The sequence below is a fragment of the Mustela nivalis genome (assembly GCF_964662115.1).
Source record: "Mustela nivalis genome assembly, contig: HAP1_SCAFFOLD_68, whole genome shotgun sequence".
NCBI classification, from domain to species: Eukaryota; Metazoa; Chordata; class Mammalia; order Carnivora; family Mustelidae; genus Mustela; species Mustela nivalis.
In genome coordinates this window covers 1545135-1568394 of record NW_028136528.1, presented here as the reverse complement: position 1 = coordinate 1568394, position 23260 = coordinate 1545135, and the positions used below count along the sequence as shown (strand labels likewise).

The following is a 23260-nucleotide window of genomic DNA, read 5'->3' as shown; positions in this document are numbered from 1 at the left end:
GTATTATGATATCCCTTACATACAGAATCTGAGGAAAAGGAAAACTAATGGAAACTTAGAGTTGAGTTGACAAGGGGTGAACCTGGGGTGGAGTAAGGTGGTCCAAGGGTGCAAACTTGCAACTATAATATGAAAAAGTTCTGGGGATCTAATGTACAGCATGATGATCATAGTTAATAAGATATACATACTTTTTTTTATTGTGCTTCCCTTTATTAAACTTTGCATATATCACATTCTTACAAGTTGAAAGTTTATAGCAATCTTGTATAAAAGAGGTCTGCTGCCACCATTTTTCTAACAACATTTGTTCATTTTGTGTCTCTTTGTCACATGTTGGTAATTCTTGCAATATATCAAGTTTTTTCATTATTATTGTATTTGTTATGGTGATCTGTGATCAGTAATTATGACCCACTGAAAACTCAGAACTAGTGTACTTAAGGTATATACATTGTTTTTCTTTAAAAACATAATGCTTTTGAACAGTGCAGTATAGTTTTTATTTTTTATATGCACTGGGAAACATAATTTTTTATATGCACTGGGAAACCAAAAAATATAATAATTTGACTTAGTTTATTGAGATAATCACTTTATTGAGGCAGTCTGGAACAAAACCCACAAGACCTCTGAAGTTTATCTCTACTATACTATATACATAAAAGTTGCTAAGAGAGTAGATCTTAAAATTCCTTATGATAAATGCATAAAAAACAGTGGCAACTATACGAGATAGTAGATGTATTAACATTTTTATGTAGATTATATTGCAATAAAGATGTATACCAATTTATCAAATTGTACAAAATTTACACAATGTTAAAGGTTTGCAATGTTATAAGAAATCATTTCTTAAATTTACAAATATGTCGATTTTTTTCAATAAACCTGGAAAAAACTTTTTGTAGAATTAATCTATTTTTCAAAAAAGGAATTAAGGCAGTAAAAACTGCAACTAACTCTGAAATAATAGAATATAAAATCCATTTTCATTATATACACTGTGACAAAAAGTATTACTTAGTTTACAATGGAGGAGTACTTATGAAACATGAAGGATGGTCTATAAATAAGGCTGAAAGAGCTCAGTTTTAAGGTTTAAATTTAAAATCTTCTTTTGAAATACTAAACTGACCACCCAGTGTTCCAAACATCAATGTCTTAACTGCATGAATTTATTTCATACAACTCTATAATCTAGTTTCATAAGAAAACAGCATGCAAATTTTGAATAAGACAGACTTGCTTAAGTTTCATGTTCAACAGTAAAGGATACCTCCCTAAAAACAAATAGAAGACAAATCAGCATATTTATTATGATAATTATTATTCATAAAGAGATTCATATTGAATTAGGGAATATATATCCTCAGAGGGGGTAAAGTAAAATGAAATTTATTTTGGTAAATGTGTCTATGAATAGTCAATACAATGCCTCAATATAAATGAATATTACCATTTTGAAGAATTTAATTACTATTACTAGAATTATTATAAGTATAAAAATAGCTATCATTTTAGCATGGAATATGAGACTCTCATGCTCCATGCTTCATCACATACACACAACAACGCAGCATAATAAGTATTATCATCACCATTTCATGGGTGAAAAAACTGAGGCTAACACATTTAGATAACTGGTTTATGATTACATGGGTAGCAAAAATGCATCACACTAATTTAGGCTTTATGATTTCAGAATTGTACTCTTACCATTGCACATTCTATTACTCTGTAAATACTTGGCCTGTTTTCATTTGGTTCTCTAATTTTATTCATGTGGTGATGGCTTAAAGCTTCATTTAAAGGAAGCTTAAAAATTTCATTTAACCAAAAGCTCCCAAGAATTAAAAATGTCATTGATCTAATGTAGACATGGATATCATTAGTTAATGGGTAACTATATATTTTCCACTCTAGTGAGATAAAAGAGTATTTTTCTCAGTTTTAGTCTCTCAGTGTTAAAAAGGACTTTGTTAAAATAGAAATATTTAGACAAAGGTGATCAAAAGTCTGGATCAGGTCACCTTAAGGTAAATATTAGGAAACTGAGGAATCAAATGGAGATTTGAACACTGAGCTATGATATAATGAATGGTTTCAAGTATTTAGTAGAGTATAGAAAAGCCCTTTAAAGCCTGGTCTTAGCCTAGCATTGCAGCTTCTGGGATATCTATCTATCATCTATCTATCTAGATATAATGTGAAAACTTTTTTAACTTAAAGATTTTGAGAAATAGAACATAATCAGCACCATAGAAGATCTGTTTCTGATAACAACCTAGCCCCTCCTCCCAGTTTGTTAATATTCTCTCTTATTTAATGTAACATTGTGCAAATAGACCACTACTGATCTGCTGTTATGAATGAAATAGCTATAATCATCTGTTTGCATATCCTGGTGAAAATATTCATTTAGTTCCATGTTGTATTTCTAGGAATGGACCAAATTTTTATTTTTATTTTTAAGTTTTCTAAATATTGTCCAACTTACCTCAAATGTTTTTATTATGGGCACTTTCATTCTTTCACATTCTTGCAAGGCAATTTTACTGTTGCCCAATATGGTAAGTGTGTAATAGTATGTCATTTTAGGTTTTAATTTATTATTAATTTAATTTAATTTAATTCCAGATTCATAATAAAGATAAACAGTTTTTATATATGAGTGGCCATTTGGATTACCCTTTCTGTAAAGTGCATGCTCAAATCTTTTGATATCTTAACATTGTGTCATACTGACTTCTTTAATAGTAGATTTTCTGAATGAACTTTAAGCTGTGTAGGTCTTCTCTATTTTATTTTGAACTTGTTTTCATTTCAAAATCTTTATATTTATTTTCATAATCTGCTTTTATTTTTCTTTGTCTATTATCTATCTATCTATCTATTTATTTGCAAGCAAGAGAGAGCGAGCAAGTGAGAGTGCAGGGAGGGATAGAAAAAGAAGGGAAAAGAATCTTAAGCAGACTCCAGGCTCAGCACAGAGCCCAACTCTGGGCTCTATTTCACAACCCTGACATCATGACCTGAGCCAAATGAAAGAGATAAAATAAAATTAAGGTGTTAAAAAAAAAAAGGAAAAAGAATTGGAGGTTTAATTAAGTGAGCCACCCAGGCACCCCTGTGGTACCTTAAATTAGCTGTCATATTTTTAAAGTTCTAGAGTATCCATTTGTTCATTTATAAAACCTTTCTCAATATCATTTTTAGTGTCAGTTTTTGGTTCAATTTGCTTCCCCTCTCATTTCTTTGAGCAGAGTAATCAAGCCATTTTACAATCTTTATTGATCATTTTAACATCATACTTAATCCCATTTTGTCTATCAAATCTTGTTAATGGTTTTTCTTTGTGTGCTTTGTTACATTTTGCTATGTTCAAGACATTATATTTGAAACTCTTATTGAGTAGGGATAATTAAGAGCTATAATAATGGTATGGTCCTCCTTGGCAGGATTTTCTCTTATATCTGAGACTCTACAAGACAATCATACTCCAAATTCAGTGATTGACTTTCTCAGTTTACACAGAAGGCAAGGTAGGCTATAGTCTTATTTCTGCTTCTCCTTGTGCTTTGGGGATCTCAAGTTAAATTTGGGTTGTACCAAAGTCCTCAAATTTGATTGCTGCTGGATTTTGAATTTTGTTCCTCTAGTATCAAGAGTCTATGAACAACAGATCTCAGTGTGTTTTAGCAGTTTTAAATGCTCTCATAGCTAAAATGGCTTCAGGGCATATATCTCTAGGCTCTCATTGTATTTCGTATTTTGGCCCAGTAATCCCTCACTTATTTTTATAATCATTCTGATATTTTTAACTTTAAAAGCTATTTTGTCTGGATTTTTAGTTGTCTTAAGTAGGAGTTTTTAGATCACCATTACTAGAAGCAACAACAAATATACATGAAAATATCTGCAGTAGTTTATCACATCTTTATGGCTTTGAACTTCCATAAGCTGAGGCATCCTTCTCTAATCACTTAGGCAAACTCCAATTTACCCTTTAAAACAACCCAAGAATTGCTTCATTTAAGAACATGTTCAGGGATGACTCTTCCCCACTGTTCTTACCAACATTCCCACACACTCTTTGCTACCCAAAGGTTGTTTATGAACTTTCGTTAGGTATATCAGCGTGACCAGAATTTTGCTCTATTGTATTTTTGTCCTTTAGAGCTTTAATTAAATATGAATTCCATAGAAAGTCTGTCCCTTTTCTTTCAAAACTGGGTTAGTTATTTCTTCTCATTCTTTGTCAGAAGTTACTTTATTAGAGAAACTTATAGCTCTATTGTGACTTTGGAGCCTTTACAGTTTTTCGACTGGAAAAATCACCCATCCCTGAGAATTTTACGCAGCTTCCTAGCTGATATTATTCAGAAATCTGTTCAAAACAGACTTTTTAAGGGAGGCCCTTTTGGACCACTCAGTTTAAAAACCTCTTCTCAATCACTGCTCTTTTAAAAATGTGCTTATTTAGTTCAAATATGCATCTCTATTAAAGAAAAATCAGTACGTTTTTTTTTTTAAAGTTGGCTTACCTATTATCTATCTCTCCCATTAAAATGATACCTCTGGCCTGGGGTTTTGTTGTGCTCATCTTAGGCCAGGCACTCAATAAATTGTCTCTGAATGATTGAATTGTTTGACTCCCTTGCTAGATTCTCAACTTCATGAGGCCAAGGATTGTTCTATTCAGTCCTTCTTTATCCTCAATGTCTGTTATATTGCAGTCACTTACATGACTAATGGGAAAAATCACAGAAAGAAAGAGTTAAAACTACAGAAAAACCCTGTAGGTTCAATAACACAAAGCTTTCTAAAATTATTTAGCCCAGGAATTGAATACTGGCTGCACTTTTGATTTTTTTTAAATGGTATTGAATTTAATTTAAATGGAAATACTGGAATGGTAGAATAATAAAAAAATTATAAAAGCAACTTGCTCCTTAAAGTAAGAATTATATAGGGCATCTCTTCTAGAAGCAAAATTTTCAAATGTCAAACATCTGAAAGCATAGAAGGAGAAGTAAGAGTGTGAATTGTACTTCAATGCTCTTTTCTTTATATTCAGCAAACAGCTTCATTCACACACCTTTCCAATTTTTTCAACTCTTTTGACAAAGCCTTCAGAGGAGTTACTGCTGATGACAACCATCACAGCCTAACAGGAGAAATTTTATAAAGAAAAATAATAGCATGTTTTTCCCAAATTGTTAAGGATATGGTGAAGCTCTGTCGGATTCAAAGGAGGAATGTGCAATTCCATGCTATATATAATAATAACTTGTTTTAATAGTGGCTTTGCAATTTTTCAGATATATCCATTTACTGAAACCACTATCAAATAAACAAAAACAAACAAATGAACAGGGGTTCGAGACAGAAATTATCTAATCTAAAAATAGCACATGTTCACAGAATACACAACACATATCCCAAGTACTACTATAGGCTTCAAGTAATAGTCAAAACAATAGTAAACATGATTCAGACCACACCAGTCAAATCATAAATGGGACCTTAACTGTAAATCCTTATCTTTAGATCAAAGCGGGTAATTGGGGGCTGAAGATACATTATAGAACTAATATGTTATAGAACTCCTCTGAAATGAGTCATTTATTCCATCACTTTTCCTGCACAGCTGCTGACCCATGTTTTGGTTCCTGGAAATAGCTGCTACCCTGTCATACTTCTTAAAAGCACATATATTGATAACTCTACTCATTCCTCCATTCCTCTGTGACCGTCACTGTGTTAAAATGTGGAGTCAGCTGACTCACTTGTGATGGTAATAAAGTAGATGAGTTTGCAAAGTATTTTGTTATTTCTAAAAATGCAAAAACCAAATTACATTGAAATCATAAGGGGTGTTTCAGGGAGAGCTGTAGGATGTGGTTTCTTGTGTAATCCACAGAGATTAGCTCCAACACATATTTAAACTCTCCTCTAGGAGCAACCTTAGTGGTAAAGCAAGAAGATAAACAGATGTATACACACCCTGGCACAAATTTATCACTTATGTTTGGCTTCCTAGTCTCCTCATGTTACTTATTTATCTTAACTTCTCTCTGAAATCAGGGAACACAGAATCTCAATCAGTTGACATTTTTCTACTGAATTACCCAATAGTCCGATCATACCCCTAATACTTTTTAAAATTATTTCACTCATAATCCCAAATCTGCTTTGCTTCCTCATCTTAGTACACTGTAATTTGATTTCAAAATGAGGACAGTTGTCAGTAATGCCACATTCATTCATCTATTTTACAATTCCATGTGCTTATAACTATGAAGATATGTTAATAACATCCATTCCAATAAGCCACCCTAAATTTATTATCATGAAACAAGACCTCAAGAAAGAGAATTCAAAATCATCCATGTATTTGCAACTTATTGCAATAAAGCCTTTATCAATAGACTTCCCTGTGCACATGGTGGTCAAATTGCTGGTGAAAACCAGCCAGATCTATTACAAGCTTTCTCATGGCTTCTAGGTAACCCAAGTGAGCCTTTATTGATACTGGGAAGGGATAAAGCAGGGAAGGGATAAACAGTGCTATAAGATTTGGCTAGACAAAAGTAATGACTCTCATTACAAAGTGAGTATTTTTTTTTCAAGCTTTAGTTCAGTTTATTTTTCTTGTATAAAACTATGTAGTAGCCACAGCTGGAGCCTGGGTCCTCTGAACAGAGACTCTGGTGTGGGTCTTCACAAGATGGTCCGTGAACTCCTGATAGGGAGACTTGGTGAACACAGTCTCCTTCCAGAGATCAGGGGTGAGATAGCTGTAGGTCTTGGAGATGGCATCGAAAGTAGCCTTGGCAAAGTTCCCTAGGGTGGCAGTGCAGCCCCTGGCCGAGGTGTAGCAGTCGTCAATACCAGCCATCATCAGCAGTTTCTTGGGCACAGGGGCCGAGACAATGCCAGTGCCTCTGGGGGCGGGGATGAGACGCACCAGCACAGAGCCACAGCGGCCAGTCACCTTGCACGGGACAGTGTGGGGCTTGCCGATATTGTTCCCCCAGTAGCCTTGCCGCACAGGGACAATGGAAAGCTTCGCCAGAATGATGGCTCCGCGGATGGCAGTGGCTACCTCCTTGGAACACTTGACATCCAAACCGACATGTCCATTGTAATCTCCGATGGCGACAAATGCCTTGAACCTGGTCCGCTGGCCCGCGCGCGTCTGCTTCTGCACAGGCATGATCTTCAAAACCTCGTCCTTGAGGGAGGCTCCCAGGAAGAAGTCGATGATCTCAGACTCCTTGATGGGCAGGGAGAAGAGATAGATCTCCTCCAGGGACTTGATCTTCATGTCTTTGACCAGGCGGCCCAGCTTGGTGACGGGGATCCACTCCTTGTCCGCGGCCTTGCCCCCGCGAGCTCCGCGGCCTCGGCCCCGGCCCCGACCACGGCCCCGGCCCCGGCCCCGGCCCCGGATGCCGCTGCCGAAGCCACCGCGGAAACCGCCGCGGCCTCCCATTCCAGGGCCCCCGGGCCCTCCGGGCCCTCCCGCAGCACCGGCGTCATCCGCCATTTGGTGTTCTCTCGGAGAGGAAACAAAGTGAGTATTTTAAAGCAAAAGAGCCTGTTGGGAATATTGTTTTATAAAATAGTGGTTTTTTTTAACTTTTTAAAATTCAATTAGGTAACATATAGTGTACCAATAGTTTCAAATGTAGATTTCAGTTATTCATCCATAGCATATAATAGCTAATGCTCAGTACTTACTGTTATAGCTTCTTGAAAGCAGAATTTTAACCCACTGAGCCACCCAGGCGCCCTTGAAAGCAGAATTTTAGATCACATTTTCTGATTACTTCCATGTCGTACAACACTTTCCTGCTAGCAACCTTCAAAACATACTGTTTGTTAGAGGAATTTCTTTAATAATAAATAAATAGGAATTCATTTAAATTTATAAATATATAAAATAAATAGGAATTTATTTAAATTTATTTAAATATTACACACTGTTTCATTGTTCATAAATAAGGTGATGATATTATAGCCATTAGTTGGTAGCACTGATATATCACTATCTTTTTACTTCTCAGTGCATTCTCTTTACACAAATAGATATATATTTTAAAAAATGTGAATCTGTGGCAAACTTGTAAAAAACACTATACAGTAAAGTTTATCATTTTAAGTAATCTCAATTATCTTCCTCAATTGTGATAGTATATCCTTCTATCTAGGCCAGATATTGTATGAGGGATTTGAAGAGACATACTTTTCTAAATTTCACTTTTCTCATCTGCAAAATGCTTATCATGATCCTACAAAAAAATACACTTATAATTTTTTGATGAAAATTTATTTATTTATTTTAAGATTTTATTTCTTTATCAGAGAGAGTGGGCGAGAGAGCAAGCACAGGCAGACAGAATGGCAGGCAGAGGTAGAGGGAGAAGCAGGCTCCGGCCGAGCAAGGAGCCAGATGCGGGACTCGATCCCAGGATGCTGGGATCATGACCTGAGCCAAAGGCAGCTGCTTAACCAACTGAGCCACCCAGGCGTCCCTTTTGATGAAAATTTAATCTGTATAAACAATATATTTGTTGTAATGCGTGGTTCATGGAAAACATCTTTTTTAATTATAAGCAGTATTAGAAATTAAGTAAATGTGTCTATAATATTTAAAGTTTTAACACATAATTCCACTGCTTTGCCTTATTTTCTCAAATCCCTTTACCACTTTCACTGACAGAGTCAAATGTACTTTTTCTACTAGTAGCCAGCTCTTTGTCTTTTGTCAGAAGGATGCCCTTGTGAATTATTTATAATAGAGATATTAGCAATAATAATAATAATAATAATAATAATAAGTAGCAATGAAAATGTTAAAAAAAAAGTTTTCTTAACTAATTAGGGTTCTTAGACATCAATTAGAGGAACCACCTCGGGCAAGCAAATTAATCTGCAAGACATTCCCAGAATTAACAAGTCAGTCAGATACAGGGTTGTCTGTAGACTGAAAAGAACTAGGTTTGGAAAATAGGTAAGGACAGTGAAAAAAGTGATCAAATTTTTGGGCAAAATAAACTCTTAGGTGTCCTTTCAATGGAGTCCTGTTCATTATGTAGCAGAAACTCTGGAGATTATCTCAATCCATTGGAGTCACCCCGTTTATTAGCTTGCTATTGACAAAGTTATTTACAAACTGTAGAGCAAGAGGTTATAATGGAGAAAACTGATGGTAATGCACAGGATTCTTGTTAACAATAATGCAAGTTAGTGATTTTTCATTAGAAAACATAAATTCTATAACCCAAATTATGGGCCCAGAGCACTTCTGCTGCACAACTCTGCTTATATCCCAAATAACCATGTGAACTAGTTTTAATATCTGCTTCTCTTATTAATTTTTGAATAAAAATTCTTGACACAAGTATTTTATAATTGTGTGATAACCATGCATTTAATTTCTTGGAGAACAAAACACACTTTAGCATAACTAGGTTTGTTCACAGAACCAGCCTTGATAACACACTTCTATATGTTAGAAATGATTTAAAAAATGTAGAATATTGGGCACTTGTTTGGTATTCTTTGCCATGTTTTGCACTATCTAAAAAGAGATCAGTGAACTTGGACTGGAGTTAGTAGACATGGAAGAAAATAAAATATTACAGAGAAGAATACTCTGTGGTCCACAACCTAAACGGCCTGGGATTCCCATCATTTGGATCCCTGTAGCTTTACAGAAGTCAATTAAATTTTTGTATCTCTGATTAAAGTTGTTTCCCAAGTACTTTTTCAAACATCTCTTGTAAAGTATTGTTTCCCAGAAAAAAAGGGATTTTGCACATGTATCTGCCTTTGTCTCTGGTCATGATCTCAGTCAGGATCCTGGGATCGAGCCCCATATCGGGCTTCCTGCTCATTAGGGAGTATACTTCTCAGTCTCTCTCTGCAGCTACATCCCCCTGCCCCACTTATGCTCTCTCTCTCTCAAATAAATAAATACAATCTTTAATTTTTTAATTAAAAATAAGATAAATAAATTAAAATAAAAAGTCTGGGCTTACTGCCCCATTTAGCTCCTTTTGTTTTTTTGAGTTGTATTTAAAGCAGCATGAGAGAACATGAGGCTCTCAAACTTAAAAAAAAAAAGGAAAAAATTGAGTTTTGTTAGGATTTAAGATCTTGTCTGCTAGACAAAAACGTTGGCTTTGTTAACATGTGAAAATTATCAAAAGGGAATAAGATAGAATTCTAATAATTTTTGTAGAAATTAAAAATTTTCTCCAACCCAATTACATACAGACCCATTAAGTAAATTCATTCCAATGTCCCAAACCAACCTTTTCTAATAGTAATGCATCTGTGTAAACAGGGTCAACCCAAGGAATAAGTAAATATTATTATTTTTTTCTTGTCTCTTCCACAGTCTCATCTGGGTATATTGGTAGCAAGCCAATTATCTATCTTATAAGACATGATATCATAAGGAAGGGTATTCTGTCCATTTGGAACAACTGAAAATCATTGTAATTTTATCTTGGTGCAGTAACTTGAGATGGCACAGTGTGGTTTATGAATATATTTTATTTTTTTTTTACTGGGAAGAAGAGATTATAGAGATATTGGTTATCCAAGAGAGACTGACAGGTGTTGATAGTTGCCAGGTCAATATCCATCTACTTTTTCCTTTAGTATCAGAAAGCACTGAGGGATTGACAACAAGGAAACTTAAAACAACATCAAATATTTTATTGTCTCTTTTCTAGTTACATTGTAACCATATGACAAAGTATCAGTTGTACAAGATATCATTCTCTTTTACCTCTATCTTTCTGCCAGAAATGTGGGCTTAATAGTGAGAACTCCAACAGCAATTTTTGCAACTGTGAATAAAAAGCCATGAAAACCTCTAAGATAGTTCACTTGACTTTCTTAAGACTCTGAACCAACACCAGAAAACACTCTCTGTAGTCTTCTTGTTAAATGAAAAATATGGTTAAACCACTTTTGACAGTCTACTACCTACAGCAAACTGTAAATCTTAATTGAAATATGTCCTCTCAGCTGTGCTTAAGCAACTGAGTCCTGAGCTTTTCAGGTTTTCAGTCTGAAAGAGTACACCTCGGGTGCTCTGAAAGGGAAGAGAAAGGACACCCTGTTCTCCATATAACTTAAAGAAGAGAAATCTGTGCATTTAAGTGGGCCATATAAAATTTATCAAGCAATTATCTCCTAACTCCTTCCTATCCAAATTACCTGATATGCTCTCCCTATTCCTTTATTCCACGTTACTGCCTTTTCACAACATGTCTTCTGTTATTTCCTTCTTGCAAGCTAGTTTTGATTTCTGCATCTAAAAAAATCAACAATCATTGTGTATTTCAATTCCCATTTTCCTCAAATGCATTGATTCTTCTTATCTATTACTCTTTTCTCATACTCAGTGTCTTTGTCTTTATGGGGTTTGTACTTTGCTTTTCCCCATCCTTTACTGCCATTATATAATCAATCTAATAACTTCTTAGAGAAAGTTAAAAATTCCCGCATAGCCACACGTGAACACAAAGTCACTGATTTTTAGCAAACCTATAAGATAGTCAGACATCCATTCAATTTCTTTTTTTTTAAGATTTTATTTATTTATTTGACAGAGAGAGATGACAAGCAGGCAGAGAGGCAGGCAGAGAGAGAGGAGGAAGCAGTCTCCCTGCTGAGCAGAGAGCCTGATTTGGGGCTCGGTCCCAGGACCCTGGGATCATGACCTGAGCCGAAGGCAGCGGCTTAACCCACTGAGCCACCCAGGCGTCCCTCCATTCAATTTCTTAACTGAGTCCCAAATGCATCCTGACTTCTAACCTAAACCTAAGCTCTACTTCTTACACGTTGTTATATGACCAAATTCTTTCAGTTCAGTATTTTGTAACATTTAAATATTAGTCAATTGATGCTTTGTTTGTGTATTTCTATGAAAATAATTTGAATACTGTAGATTTATTGTTATATTTGTAGGTTTATAATCAAAGTTTCATCAGTTGTAGTTTTTGGAAATTTCAGATATAATGATTAACCTAAAATGATACTGCCTCAAATCCCTCTGATATCAAGGCCCAACTCCTGATTATAGCCAAACCTGTGGTGGATAGTTCCATGGGAAATTGCAGTTACTTAACACTGATAGCATCTCATGTTCTCTCTCTCATTTTAGAATGTCTCCAACACAACCCAAAAGTGTAGGAGAGTTAATGTCCTCTGAGGACAGCTCTCAGTGAAGTGGAAATAAGAACCATAGGTAAAATTGTCAGTTTTCAGGTCTTCATGAGGACAACTTAAAGAAGTTTCTCAGGACCTTTCAGTAAAAGCAAGCCTTCATTTTCTATCCACAACAATTATATCAACAATGTACCTCTTTGACAAAGTTGCTTCTTCACTGTATCACTTTCCCATTCTTTTCTACCTTGGATAATCTCCCAGATAAACTAACAGTACTCAAATCCTTTGTCCTACTCTTTGCTCTCAGGATAAATGGAGCCAAAAGACTTAGATTAATATCAAGTTCTGAATGGGATCTTAGAGCTATTTCTGTCCAGATTTTCATAAACATAGGGACCTTTGAATTATCAGGCTATAAATAAGTTCTAAATGGAGGGGGCAAAAGCAAAAAGTAGAAATTTTTATGTTTGATTTTTAATCATGATTAATTGACTTTATTGATTATTATAAATACTAACATTATAAAAGTGTGAATCTTTGTAAAACAATGTCATATTGTAAGAAAGAAGTTGCATAATCCTTTTGAGAATATTAAACCAAGTGTTCAGGTGCCATCTAATTTCTTGTTTAATCCAGAACTTTGGTGTGCATCATCTTGAGGAATAGGATTTTGAAGTCCAGACAGACTAAGAGAAAACTGATCCAAATGTGTGTGTTTATATTTCTGCTTTTGTTGTAAAAATCAAAGTGTGATTGCTGGTTTAAAATGGCAAAACTAATAATGTTCATGGACTCGATTATAAATTTTCTAATTGTATGGGAAGAATCCAATAAACATAGAATTAATTGATTTGCAAATCCTCAAAGAGCTACAGGATCAGGTAGTGGTATGTTCTGATTCAACAGCATCATAATGCAGCATTTTATATGTGTGGCTAATGGATATTTTCATGAATGTTTGCTAGCTAGTCAGCCAATACAGAGAAATATTAGGTAGCGTAATTACTCACAGTTGTGTTTAATAAAATGAGAGAAAATTATCAAATGACACTAATAATAATAATCCTATAGCAGGCTAAATATTCAATGATAATTACAAGTATTAATCTAGCTTTCTTCCCTGATTATGACTCTTCTCTCCTTTATCATAATGGGAGTAGCAGATTGTCTGCAGTGAATTGTGAAAACGCAGCAGTGACTTTGGCAGTGAAGGCCTCCCATCAATTTTGATAGGTTAAAATGATTCTGGTTGGTCTTGAGCAAATGTGTCAATTTTTTTTTTCTGTGTGTGTCATAAAAGAAAGAAGCAATAGTAAATTCTTGCTGTTATTCCATGGAGCCAATAAAATCATACTGCCAACAAGAGGCTGTTGACACCATAGGTGTAGTTAACTGTCTTGAAATATTACGCCTGGAAATAAAATCCTAATATTTCACATAACCTCTTTTTTTAAAAGAAACAAAACAAAACAAAACAAAACAAAACAAAACAACTATACTGCTTACATTTAGGGCCCTGCTGTTGTGTAACTATTTTTGAACATGTCTTCTGTAGGTGTGTATATATATATATATATACATATTTTTCTGTGCAATAAATTCATTTAGAGATAAATTTGGATTGCAAATTATTTTGGGGGAGGCGTGGTATTTGTGGCTAGTCTTACAAGTAAAAAGGACTAAAAAAAAAAAAACATTTTTTATTACAGCATATTTACATCTGTCCAAAGTACTTATCTACTATAATACTGACTAATGTATAATACTGTACACAAAGAAAGAAGTTAAATGAGTTATAATTCAGTCAATGTATAGCTGGCCATTTTAAAACTTACCACTGAATCTTTCTGGTATGAAATGTGATATCTGGCAATCTGGTCCAGTTCATTACATCAGGTCATTTGTATGTTCTTATTACCATTTTGATAGCATAGCACATTTTATAACCCAGACATTTTACAATGGAACTATGATGCATGTATTTTCAAAAGTATAGACATACATGAAGCTATGAGGTCAAAAAAGATGAATGTCCGTAGTACCATATAGACTCAACAAATAAAAGTGTCCAAGGGTCTGAGTGTGACTTATGAATATTGTATAAGATTAGGCCAACATGTGGTTTTGATATAAATAATCTGTTCTTAAATTAGAATTACAATCGTTGAGTACAGTGTTGAAAATGGCAGATAGATTTTAGCTATCTTTGCTCACTAGGGAAAATGGAAAAATGTTTAGTTTGGTCAGATTTTCACTTAACTTCTGAAAAATCTTACGTTTGAGAGAACCCTTCTGAAATAAGAATCCTTAAAGACATAACCCCTTTGGCACAAGTTTTCAAGAAACTTGTTTGATGTTGTAGACAATTCTATGGCACACGTACTGTTCTAGATGTTTCATGCCAATAATATGTAAGCCATACCAAGGCGACATATACATATAGAGATGTTCCTCAGCTTACAAGGGGGCTATGTACAGAGAAACACATAAAAAATTGAAAATGCATTTAATACCCCAAAACTATCAAATATCATAGCTTACCTTAAGCTTATTTAAACATACTCAGAACACTTACATTTGCCTGCCTTTGGGCAAAATCATCTTAAGCAAAGCCTATTTTATAACAAAGTATCAAATATCACATGCAATTTATTAAATATTACACTAAAAAAAGAAGAATATATATATTCTATATATATATACTATATATAGAATGCTTGTAAGAATATCAGGTGTTCACCCCTGTAATCTTCTAGCTGACTGGAAGCTGTGGCTCACTGCCGCTGCCCAGAATCACAAGATGGCACCATATAGAACAAGAGTTTCAGGTGGTAGGTGTTGTAAGTTTTACCCAAACTGACATTGGTTTTTGTCATCATATATGTCAAGTAGTTTTCTCAGGTTTATTTTTAGAATATCCTTGTATAATGAATATTTACACTGATATCTAGTATAAAAATCTTGCAATTTAACATTAGAAACATTAAGATATTGAAAATCAATCTATTTCTTTAATTCATTGAAGACATTTTTGGCTTGTTTCCAGTACTTTCTTACTGGTTAAAAAGTGAATTTGAAGTAGTCTGGATTTCATTATTATATGGCACTTTCCCTTTGATGAATACAAAGACGATATTCTATATTAGCTATCTGAGAAGAATTTATTTTTTTAATTTTATTTATTTGTAAGAGAGAGAGTGAGAGAGAGCACAAGCAGGGGGAGCAGCAGGATGAGGGAGAAGCAAACTCCCGGCTAAGCAGGGAATCTGTTGCAGAACTGAGTCCCAGGACCCTAAGATCATGACCCGAGCTAAAGGCTCAGGCGTTTAACTGACTGAGCCACCCAGGTGTCCCAATCTGAGAAGAGTTCTGTATGCTATTCCTATTAATATGCAGTTTAAAGTCTAGGTAATTAACTTAATATTTTAGTGGCTATTGCATAGATAGCACTATGTTCCAGGCAGAGAGTAAGAAAGAAATATTAAATCAACCATATTCTATGCATTCTAAATGAAAATAATTAATCGATCATAAAAATCCTTCTATTTATGGAATATCAACTTATAAGCTTTCCTCCATATGAACAATGCCAAATACCAGAATAAAGGGTCATCTAATACAAATAAAGGATAGAATTAAAGAATTCTGGTAAGCCATTTAATTTTGAAAAATGGTGTTCTATTGTTGCTGAGTTGTGGTTTTCAGTTACATAATATCTGATAAGTGTAGAAGTAACATGAGTGTTACGTGAGATGAGAAATGGTATATAATTAAGATATTTTTAAAAGTACAGATAAATACAAATTTGTAAACATAGCATTATGGAGGAGTAAAAATAAATGATAGCTACACACTGTAAAGTGAATAAAACTTGGAAAGCTAATAGAGAAGTAAAACAAGGACAGTGCAAAAAGTATGGTACATTTTTATGAAGTTCAAACAAATTCTGTGAAATCATAGATGGACTTAAAGATACTATTATGTATCAAATATTGTAAAAATTAAGCAAGGAAATAGCAAACATAAAACAACCAAAGCATACAAACTTGGGTAGATACAAGAGGTGTGATCATGTTCTACTTCATAAAGAGATGAGTTAATAGATAAATACAAGTAACTAGACTTTTTGAAGTTCATAAAACGTTGCCTGTTATTTCTTAGTAATATAAAATATATGGTTTTCTAACAAAAACGTTTATCTTAAAATATTTAAAAATAAATTTTAGGCTACTCCTAAGGTTATATTTAATTTTCCACTGTAGGAAAAGCTGGTTGTTGTAGTTGTATTTGTTTGTTTGTTTTAGTCTCCTCCTAGTTTTTATTATTATAATGTGGAATGAGGAATGTTAGATTGAAAAGTGAATTATTTTGTAGACAAAAATCATTACTTGATTCACCTCCTGGTACAGCAGATGGAACTCCTGAAAATATGCCCTTTTGCCTTATGGAAGAGTAACAGTTATGCTTACTTCTGAAACATACTATGTTTACCATAGTAAACATTTTGAATATTTGCAATTAATTTTTATAGTCATAGGGCTCCAAAAGGCACTGCAGGTATCTTAGCAGGTGTTTCAATAAGGCTAAAATTTGCCTGACTGTTTAAAAATATTAGCAAGGCACAAAACATGGCAGAAGTATTGTCCTCAGATATTATTTTTTTCCATATGCTCCTGATTCCAGACATGACAAGTTATTTTTCAAATATTTATTATAAAAGTTTTTATTTATTTGTTTGACAGAGATCACAATAAGGCAGAGTCAGGCAGAGAGAGAGAGGAGGAAGCAGACTCCCTGCTGAGCTGAGAGCCCGATGTGGGCCTCGATCCAAAGATCCTGGAATCATGACCTGAGCCGAAGGCAGATGCTTTAACCTACTGAGCCACCCAGGCTCCCCCATGACAAGTTATTTTGATAGATGTATATACAGTGTATTTTCCAGTTATAAGAAAAATGGTTCTGCTATTTTTAACCTTTTTAAAAATTAAATAATTTTTTTCATTGAAATTTTATTTTTTAATGTTTTACTTTTCTTTTCTTTTTTTTTAAAGATTTTATTTATTTATTTGAGAGACAGAGATCACAAGTAGGCAGAGAGGCAGGCAGTGAGAGAGAGAGAGAGAGGGGGAAGCAGGCTCCATGCGGAGCAGAGAGCCCGATGCGGGGCTCAATCCAAGGACCCTGAGATCATGACCCGAGCTGAAGGCAGCAGCCCAACCCACTGCGCCACCCAGGCGCCCCAATGTTTTACTTTTCAATATACTACTTAGAATATAAAACCTATTCCATTTTGTAAGATGTTTACCATTTAAAAAATGGTAATTTTCTCATTGTGTCTTCCCCTCACATTGCTTTATTTTGAATAAAAAATTTCACAATAAACATAACTGATGCTTTCCTTCTGATGGTCCCTCTGTTGGTCATATTGTATATGAGCCATGACAATTAGTTTTACAAAATTTATTGATGTTTGTTGATATGTTTTATCATAACTAATTTTCCCTCCCTTATCTAGATTCCCCAGCTTTCAGACAGGTGGACACTTTAATAAACCATACCCAAGGGATGTATCAAGTACTTCTTAGACATTCTCTCAGATCCTTGAGGTGTCATTTTGCCTAGGGATTTGCAATAGGTTCTGCCAGAGGCACCACTGTGACAACTGATGTCCATGGTCTAATTCCTGCTAAGCTCAAGAGGTCACTGGTTTCCAAGTTTATCTATAAAATTAATGCATTCCAGCAAGTTCTTTTTTTTTAATATTAACAAACTTATTTTAAAGTTTATATGGAGAGGCAAAGACTCACAATAGTCAACATAGTGTTGAAGGAGAACAAAGACTGAGGACTGACTTCAAAGTTTACTAAAGCGATTGGGCGCCTGGGTGGCTCAGTTGGTTAAGCCTCTGCCTTCCGGCTCAGGTCATGATCCCAGGGGCCAGGGATCGAGTCCCGCATTGGGTTCTCTGCTCAGCAGGGAGCCTGCTTCTCCTCATCTCTCTCTCTGGCTGTCTCTCTGCCCATTTGTGATCTCTCTCTCTGTCAAATAAATAAATAAAATCTTAAAAATAAGTTTACCATAACGATAATTGTAAGCATGATATTGTAATACCACAGAGAGACTAGATTAAAGCAACAGAATATATATTATCAATTATATTTTATATTTAATAGAAAAGCAAAAGCAATACAAGAGAGCAAAATACAATCTTTTAAACAAATGGTTCTGTAGCAATGGTGAAGCTAAATCTAAAAATATAAAATAAAATAAATCCAGGCAGATATCCTACACTCTTCACAAAAATTAACTCAGATTGGATTATAAACCTAAACATGAAACATGTAGAAGGTAATATAGAAGAAAATTTAAATGACCTTGGTTTTCGCAATAACTTTAGCTACAAAAGCACAAGCACTGAATTTAAAAATGTCTACTCTGTGAAACACAATGCCAAGAGAATGAAAAGGCAAAGCACAGACTATGAGAAAAAATTTGCAAAATACACATCTGGCAAAGGACTGTTAATCAAAAATACACAAAGACCCCTAAAAACTCAACAATGGGGGAAAAACCGGATTAAAAATGAGCCAAAGGCCTTAGCAGATACCTCACCAAAGAAAATATTACAGATGGCAAATAAGCATATAAAAAGATGCTTCACATCATATGTCATCAGGAAAATGCAAATTAAAACAAAAAAGAGACACCAGTACATACCCAGAATCCAGAGCACTGTCAACAGAACACGAAATGTTGGTGAGGATGTGGAGCAACAGGAATGTTCTTCCATGTGTATTGAGAATAAAGAATGGAAAACAACTTGGCAGTTTCTTACAAAACTAAACATATTCTTGACAGATGATTCAGCAGTAGCAGCTCTTGGTATTTATCCAAAGAAGATGAAATCTATACCCACAAAGATGTCTATAGTAGTTTTATTCATAACTGACAAAAGCTTGGAAGCAACCAAGATATCCTTCCATAAGTGAAAGGTCAAAGAAAGTGTAGTACATGCAAACAATGGAATATTATTTAATGCTAGTGAAATGAATTACCAAGCTATGAAAAGTTATGGATATAAATATTTAATAAATATTTGATTTTAGGCTTCTACCAGTCTATCAATAGTATTAGTATATTTTAACAGTGAATGCTCAGCATTCATGAATTTACCTAATAAAACATTTTGGGTTCAATATTTTAAATACTTCAACCTCTATGATTATATTCCTAATAATTTTGAATTGGGGTAAATAAACCTTAATTTTTTGTAACTTGTTTCTTATTGCAAGAGAGCTCAATGAAATTTTAGAAAATAAAAATTTACAAAAAAAAGTTTAGTTTATTATTGCCAAATAATTTAAAACTTTATCTTATATTCAAATACATATATTATTCTAAATTGATTTATATGCTACTAAAACCAAAAACTTTTAGTTATACTAGATTTCATATCCTGCAATCAATGCCAGAAATCCATCTGGCAATGATTTGTCTTAAATAGAGTTAAGATGGGTGTTATTACAATGCAAGATGGAAACAAAGATAGTATAACAATAGGTGATACATAACTTTTCCGTTTTGATCAAGTTACTAATCTACAAAAGGCTTTTATCAGTGACAGACTTGGGAATTTAACAAAACTTTTAAACTAGCATGTGCGACTCATTCCTAGAAAACAACACAATCAATAACACTTTATTTAGATTAAATCATGACTATTTCTCCATTTGAATAAAAAAGGTAGCAATCCCAATAAGTTTATTGAACATGAAAAGTTGAAATGCTATAATGCTCCTAAGGAATTAAATGATCCAGTCAAGAATAACAAAAAAAGGATATAAATTACCAAAGTGTTTGTATAATTGTAATGTACAACTGCCCATTATCGTTCCATAGTGTAGGCTTGTACAAGAACTCTATAAAAGAACTCCACTTCTAACCTGTGGAAAATATGTTCCCTTTTCCCCTATATACAACTATTAAGCCATTCATTTAGCTTTTAAAATATCCACTTAATACAGGCTTTTTACACATTTGAACAGGCAGCACGGCTCTATTCTTATCGCTTACATCTGAAGGATAGACTTCTAGCATAAGAGGTAAAGCCCATAAAGGAGCCCAATAATAACAACAAAATACAGTTTAGTGAGCCCTTACAATCTGCCAGCTACCTTTCTGAGAATACTTCAATTAATAAAACATATAAAATACCTGACCACAAAGAGCTCACATTCTTTTGAAATATAATAGTGAAATAAACCAATAATAGAGGGGCACCTGGGTGGCTCAGTCCATTGAGTGACTGCCTTTGGCTTGGGTCATGATCTCAGGGTCCTGGGATGTAACTCCCCAGCAGGCTTTCTAGGCAGTGGGGTGTTTTCTTCTTCCTCTGCGCACCCTCCCAATTCTCTCTCTCTCTGTCTCAAATAAGAAAATAAACCAGTAATAGAATAATGATTGATGGTTGATGGTGTTAAGTGATACAAAGAAATGCAAGAAAGGTAAAAGCCATTGGGGAATGCTGGGATGAAAGTTAATTTTATTTTGTTTTGGGTGGTTATATCTCATTTATGAGATGTTATTTGCACAAAGACCCAGGAAGTGAAGCAGAGTGTTATACAAATATTAAAGGAAAAGATTGCTCTAGGCAGAGCAAGTAAGTATATAGACTTTGTGTGAACAGCTTGTCTGTTACTTTTGAGGAAAAGCAAGGAGGCCAATGAGGAGTTCATAGTGGTGGAGAGAGGAAGAACGTATTGATGTATGTCCTTCTAGTACATTGAAACGCCTTCAGTTTTTATTTAATATGAAAGGGGAAGATACCAAAAGTCTTTCAACAGCAGAATGAAATCATATGACTTGATTTTTAGGTTAAATTGCTGTACCAAAATAAATTTGCATGGAGAAAGGAGTGCAGTATGTGTGGAAGTGGGGTTATCAATCAAGTCAATAATTCAGGAACATATGATGGTGTTTTTAGCATGCTGGGTGGTAATAGAAGTGGTGAGGTATGGTTTTCATTGTGTATATATTTTGATGGTGAATATTCTGGTGAACAGGATGGGGTATGTGCAGGACAGACATCAACATTTATTTTACCTGCACAAACAGAAGGGTGGAGTCTTCATTCCCTGATATGGAGAGAACTCTGAGTTCAAATGTTCTTTCTCATTAAATGGCATAGTGATGATGAGGATATAGTCAGACAGTGAAAGAGAGCAGTAAGCATAGTGTTAAGCGGTAAGACATTATAATACATTGGAACATCAAAAAACGTTGTGTTGGATCATCTGTTTATGTGAGTAAATAAATAAATAAAGCTTCCTGGGGTTCTGATAGAGGTAAAGAAGACTGTATATGATCCAAAGGGGCACGTGCACCAAATGTTTATAGCATTAATATCCACAATAGCCAAACTATGGAAAGAACCTAGATGTCCATCAACAAATGAAATATATATATATATAAATATATATATATATATATATATATATATATATATATATATATACACAATGGAATACTATTCAGCCATCAAAAGAAATGAAATCTTGCCATTTGCGTTGACATGGATGGAACTGGAGGGTATTATGCTTAGCAAAATAAGTCAACCAGAGAAAGGCACTATCATATGATCTCCCTGATATGAGGAAATGGAGGTGCAATGTGGGGGGTTTGGGGAACAGGAAAAGAGTAAATGAAACAAGATGGGATCGGGAGGGAGACAAACCATAAGAGACTCTTAATCTCACAAAACAAACTGAGAGTTTCGGGGGGGGGTGGGGAGGTTAGGGAGAGGGTGGTGGGGTTATGAACATTGGGGAGGGTATGTGCTGTGGTGAGTGCTGTGAAGTGTGTAAACCTGGCGATTCACAGACCTGTACCCCTGGGGCTAATAATACATTATATGTTAATTAAGAAGAAGAAAGAAGAAGAAGAAGAAGAAGACTACTATAAATCAAATGCTATGGTTTTCAGCATAGAGTGTGTAATCAGGCATATTTTATTAAAGTAACCAAGTAAAATGAGGTCGAAAATTGGAATAACAGAAAACATAAAAATCAGAGATTTTAAAAAGAGATATGGGACAGTGTAGAGAATATAGTCAATGATATTATAATAGTGTTATATGGTGACAGATGGTGGCTATATTTGTAGTGATCATAGAATAATGTATGGAGATATTGAAAACCTGAAACCAATGTAACACTGACTATCAACTACACTCAAATAAAAAAATAGTAAAAGGAAACATTTTAATTTAAAAAGATAAAAAGAGGGACAAGAATTTGAAAAGTGAATTTCAAAAAGAGTAAAGATGAGGCTAAGACATACTCTGAACCTTGAGGAAAACACCATTTTGAAAATTCTTCCCATTTTGAGAAAACTCAAATGAATCAATACCATAAAAGAACCCATTTTAACCGAGAGATGTAATGAATGCTCAAGAAATAATTTTATGACAGGATAATTCTTCCCTATGAAACAGCATACAGAAACCCGGGGAAACACCTGGAAGCAAAATAAACTATACTGAAAATAAGAATTAGGAAAAAGATAAATGATGAAAGATAAGAAAATTAGACCTGCGACAGAGACCTAGTGAAGAGAATTTTTAGCTTGTGGTTTAATGTTTTTGAGGATAATCTAGAGTTCATAACTGCCTTGAGGCAGGCTGGTTGTAGGCAGTTTAGGCAGACCCCTAAGAGAGGCCTACTTTGGGCAGGTGGTGTTGGAGGAGGCCATTGGGCTGGACAAAGACAAATCCAACCATTTGACTAAAGTGTCTGTGAAGATGTTGAAGTCAGATGCAGCAGAGAAAGACCTGTCAAACCTAATCTCAGAAATGGAGATGATGAAGATGATTGGACAGCACAAGGACACCATCAACCTGCTGGGTCCTGCACACAGGATGGTCCTTCGTACACTATCATGGAATATGCCTCCAAAGACAACATACAGGAGTACCTGCAGGCCCAGAGGCCTCCTGACCTGGAGTACTGTTACAATATCAGCCACAATGCAGCAGAGCAACTCTCCTCCAAGCACCCGGTATCCT

General features: G+C 34.7%; 1 protein-coding gene across 1 annotated transcript in view; it reads left to right on the top strand.

Moving 5' to 3' along the window:
• The window catches only part of LOC309856985 (uncharacterized protein), a gene marked incomplete at its 3' end in the record, with an annotated part of 174771 nt that overhangs the window by 37732 nt on the left and 113779 nt on the right, over positions 1–23260 (top strand). The window contains exon 2 of the mRNA XM_082749921.1: positions 7044–7586. Within this exon, the coding sequence (XP_082606047.1) occupies positions 7142–7586 (445 nt within the window). The 5' untranslated portion in view covers positions 7044–7141. The remainder of the gene's footprint in view (positions 1–7043; positions 7587–23260) is intronic.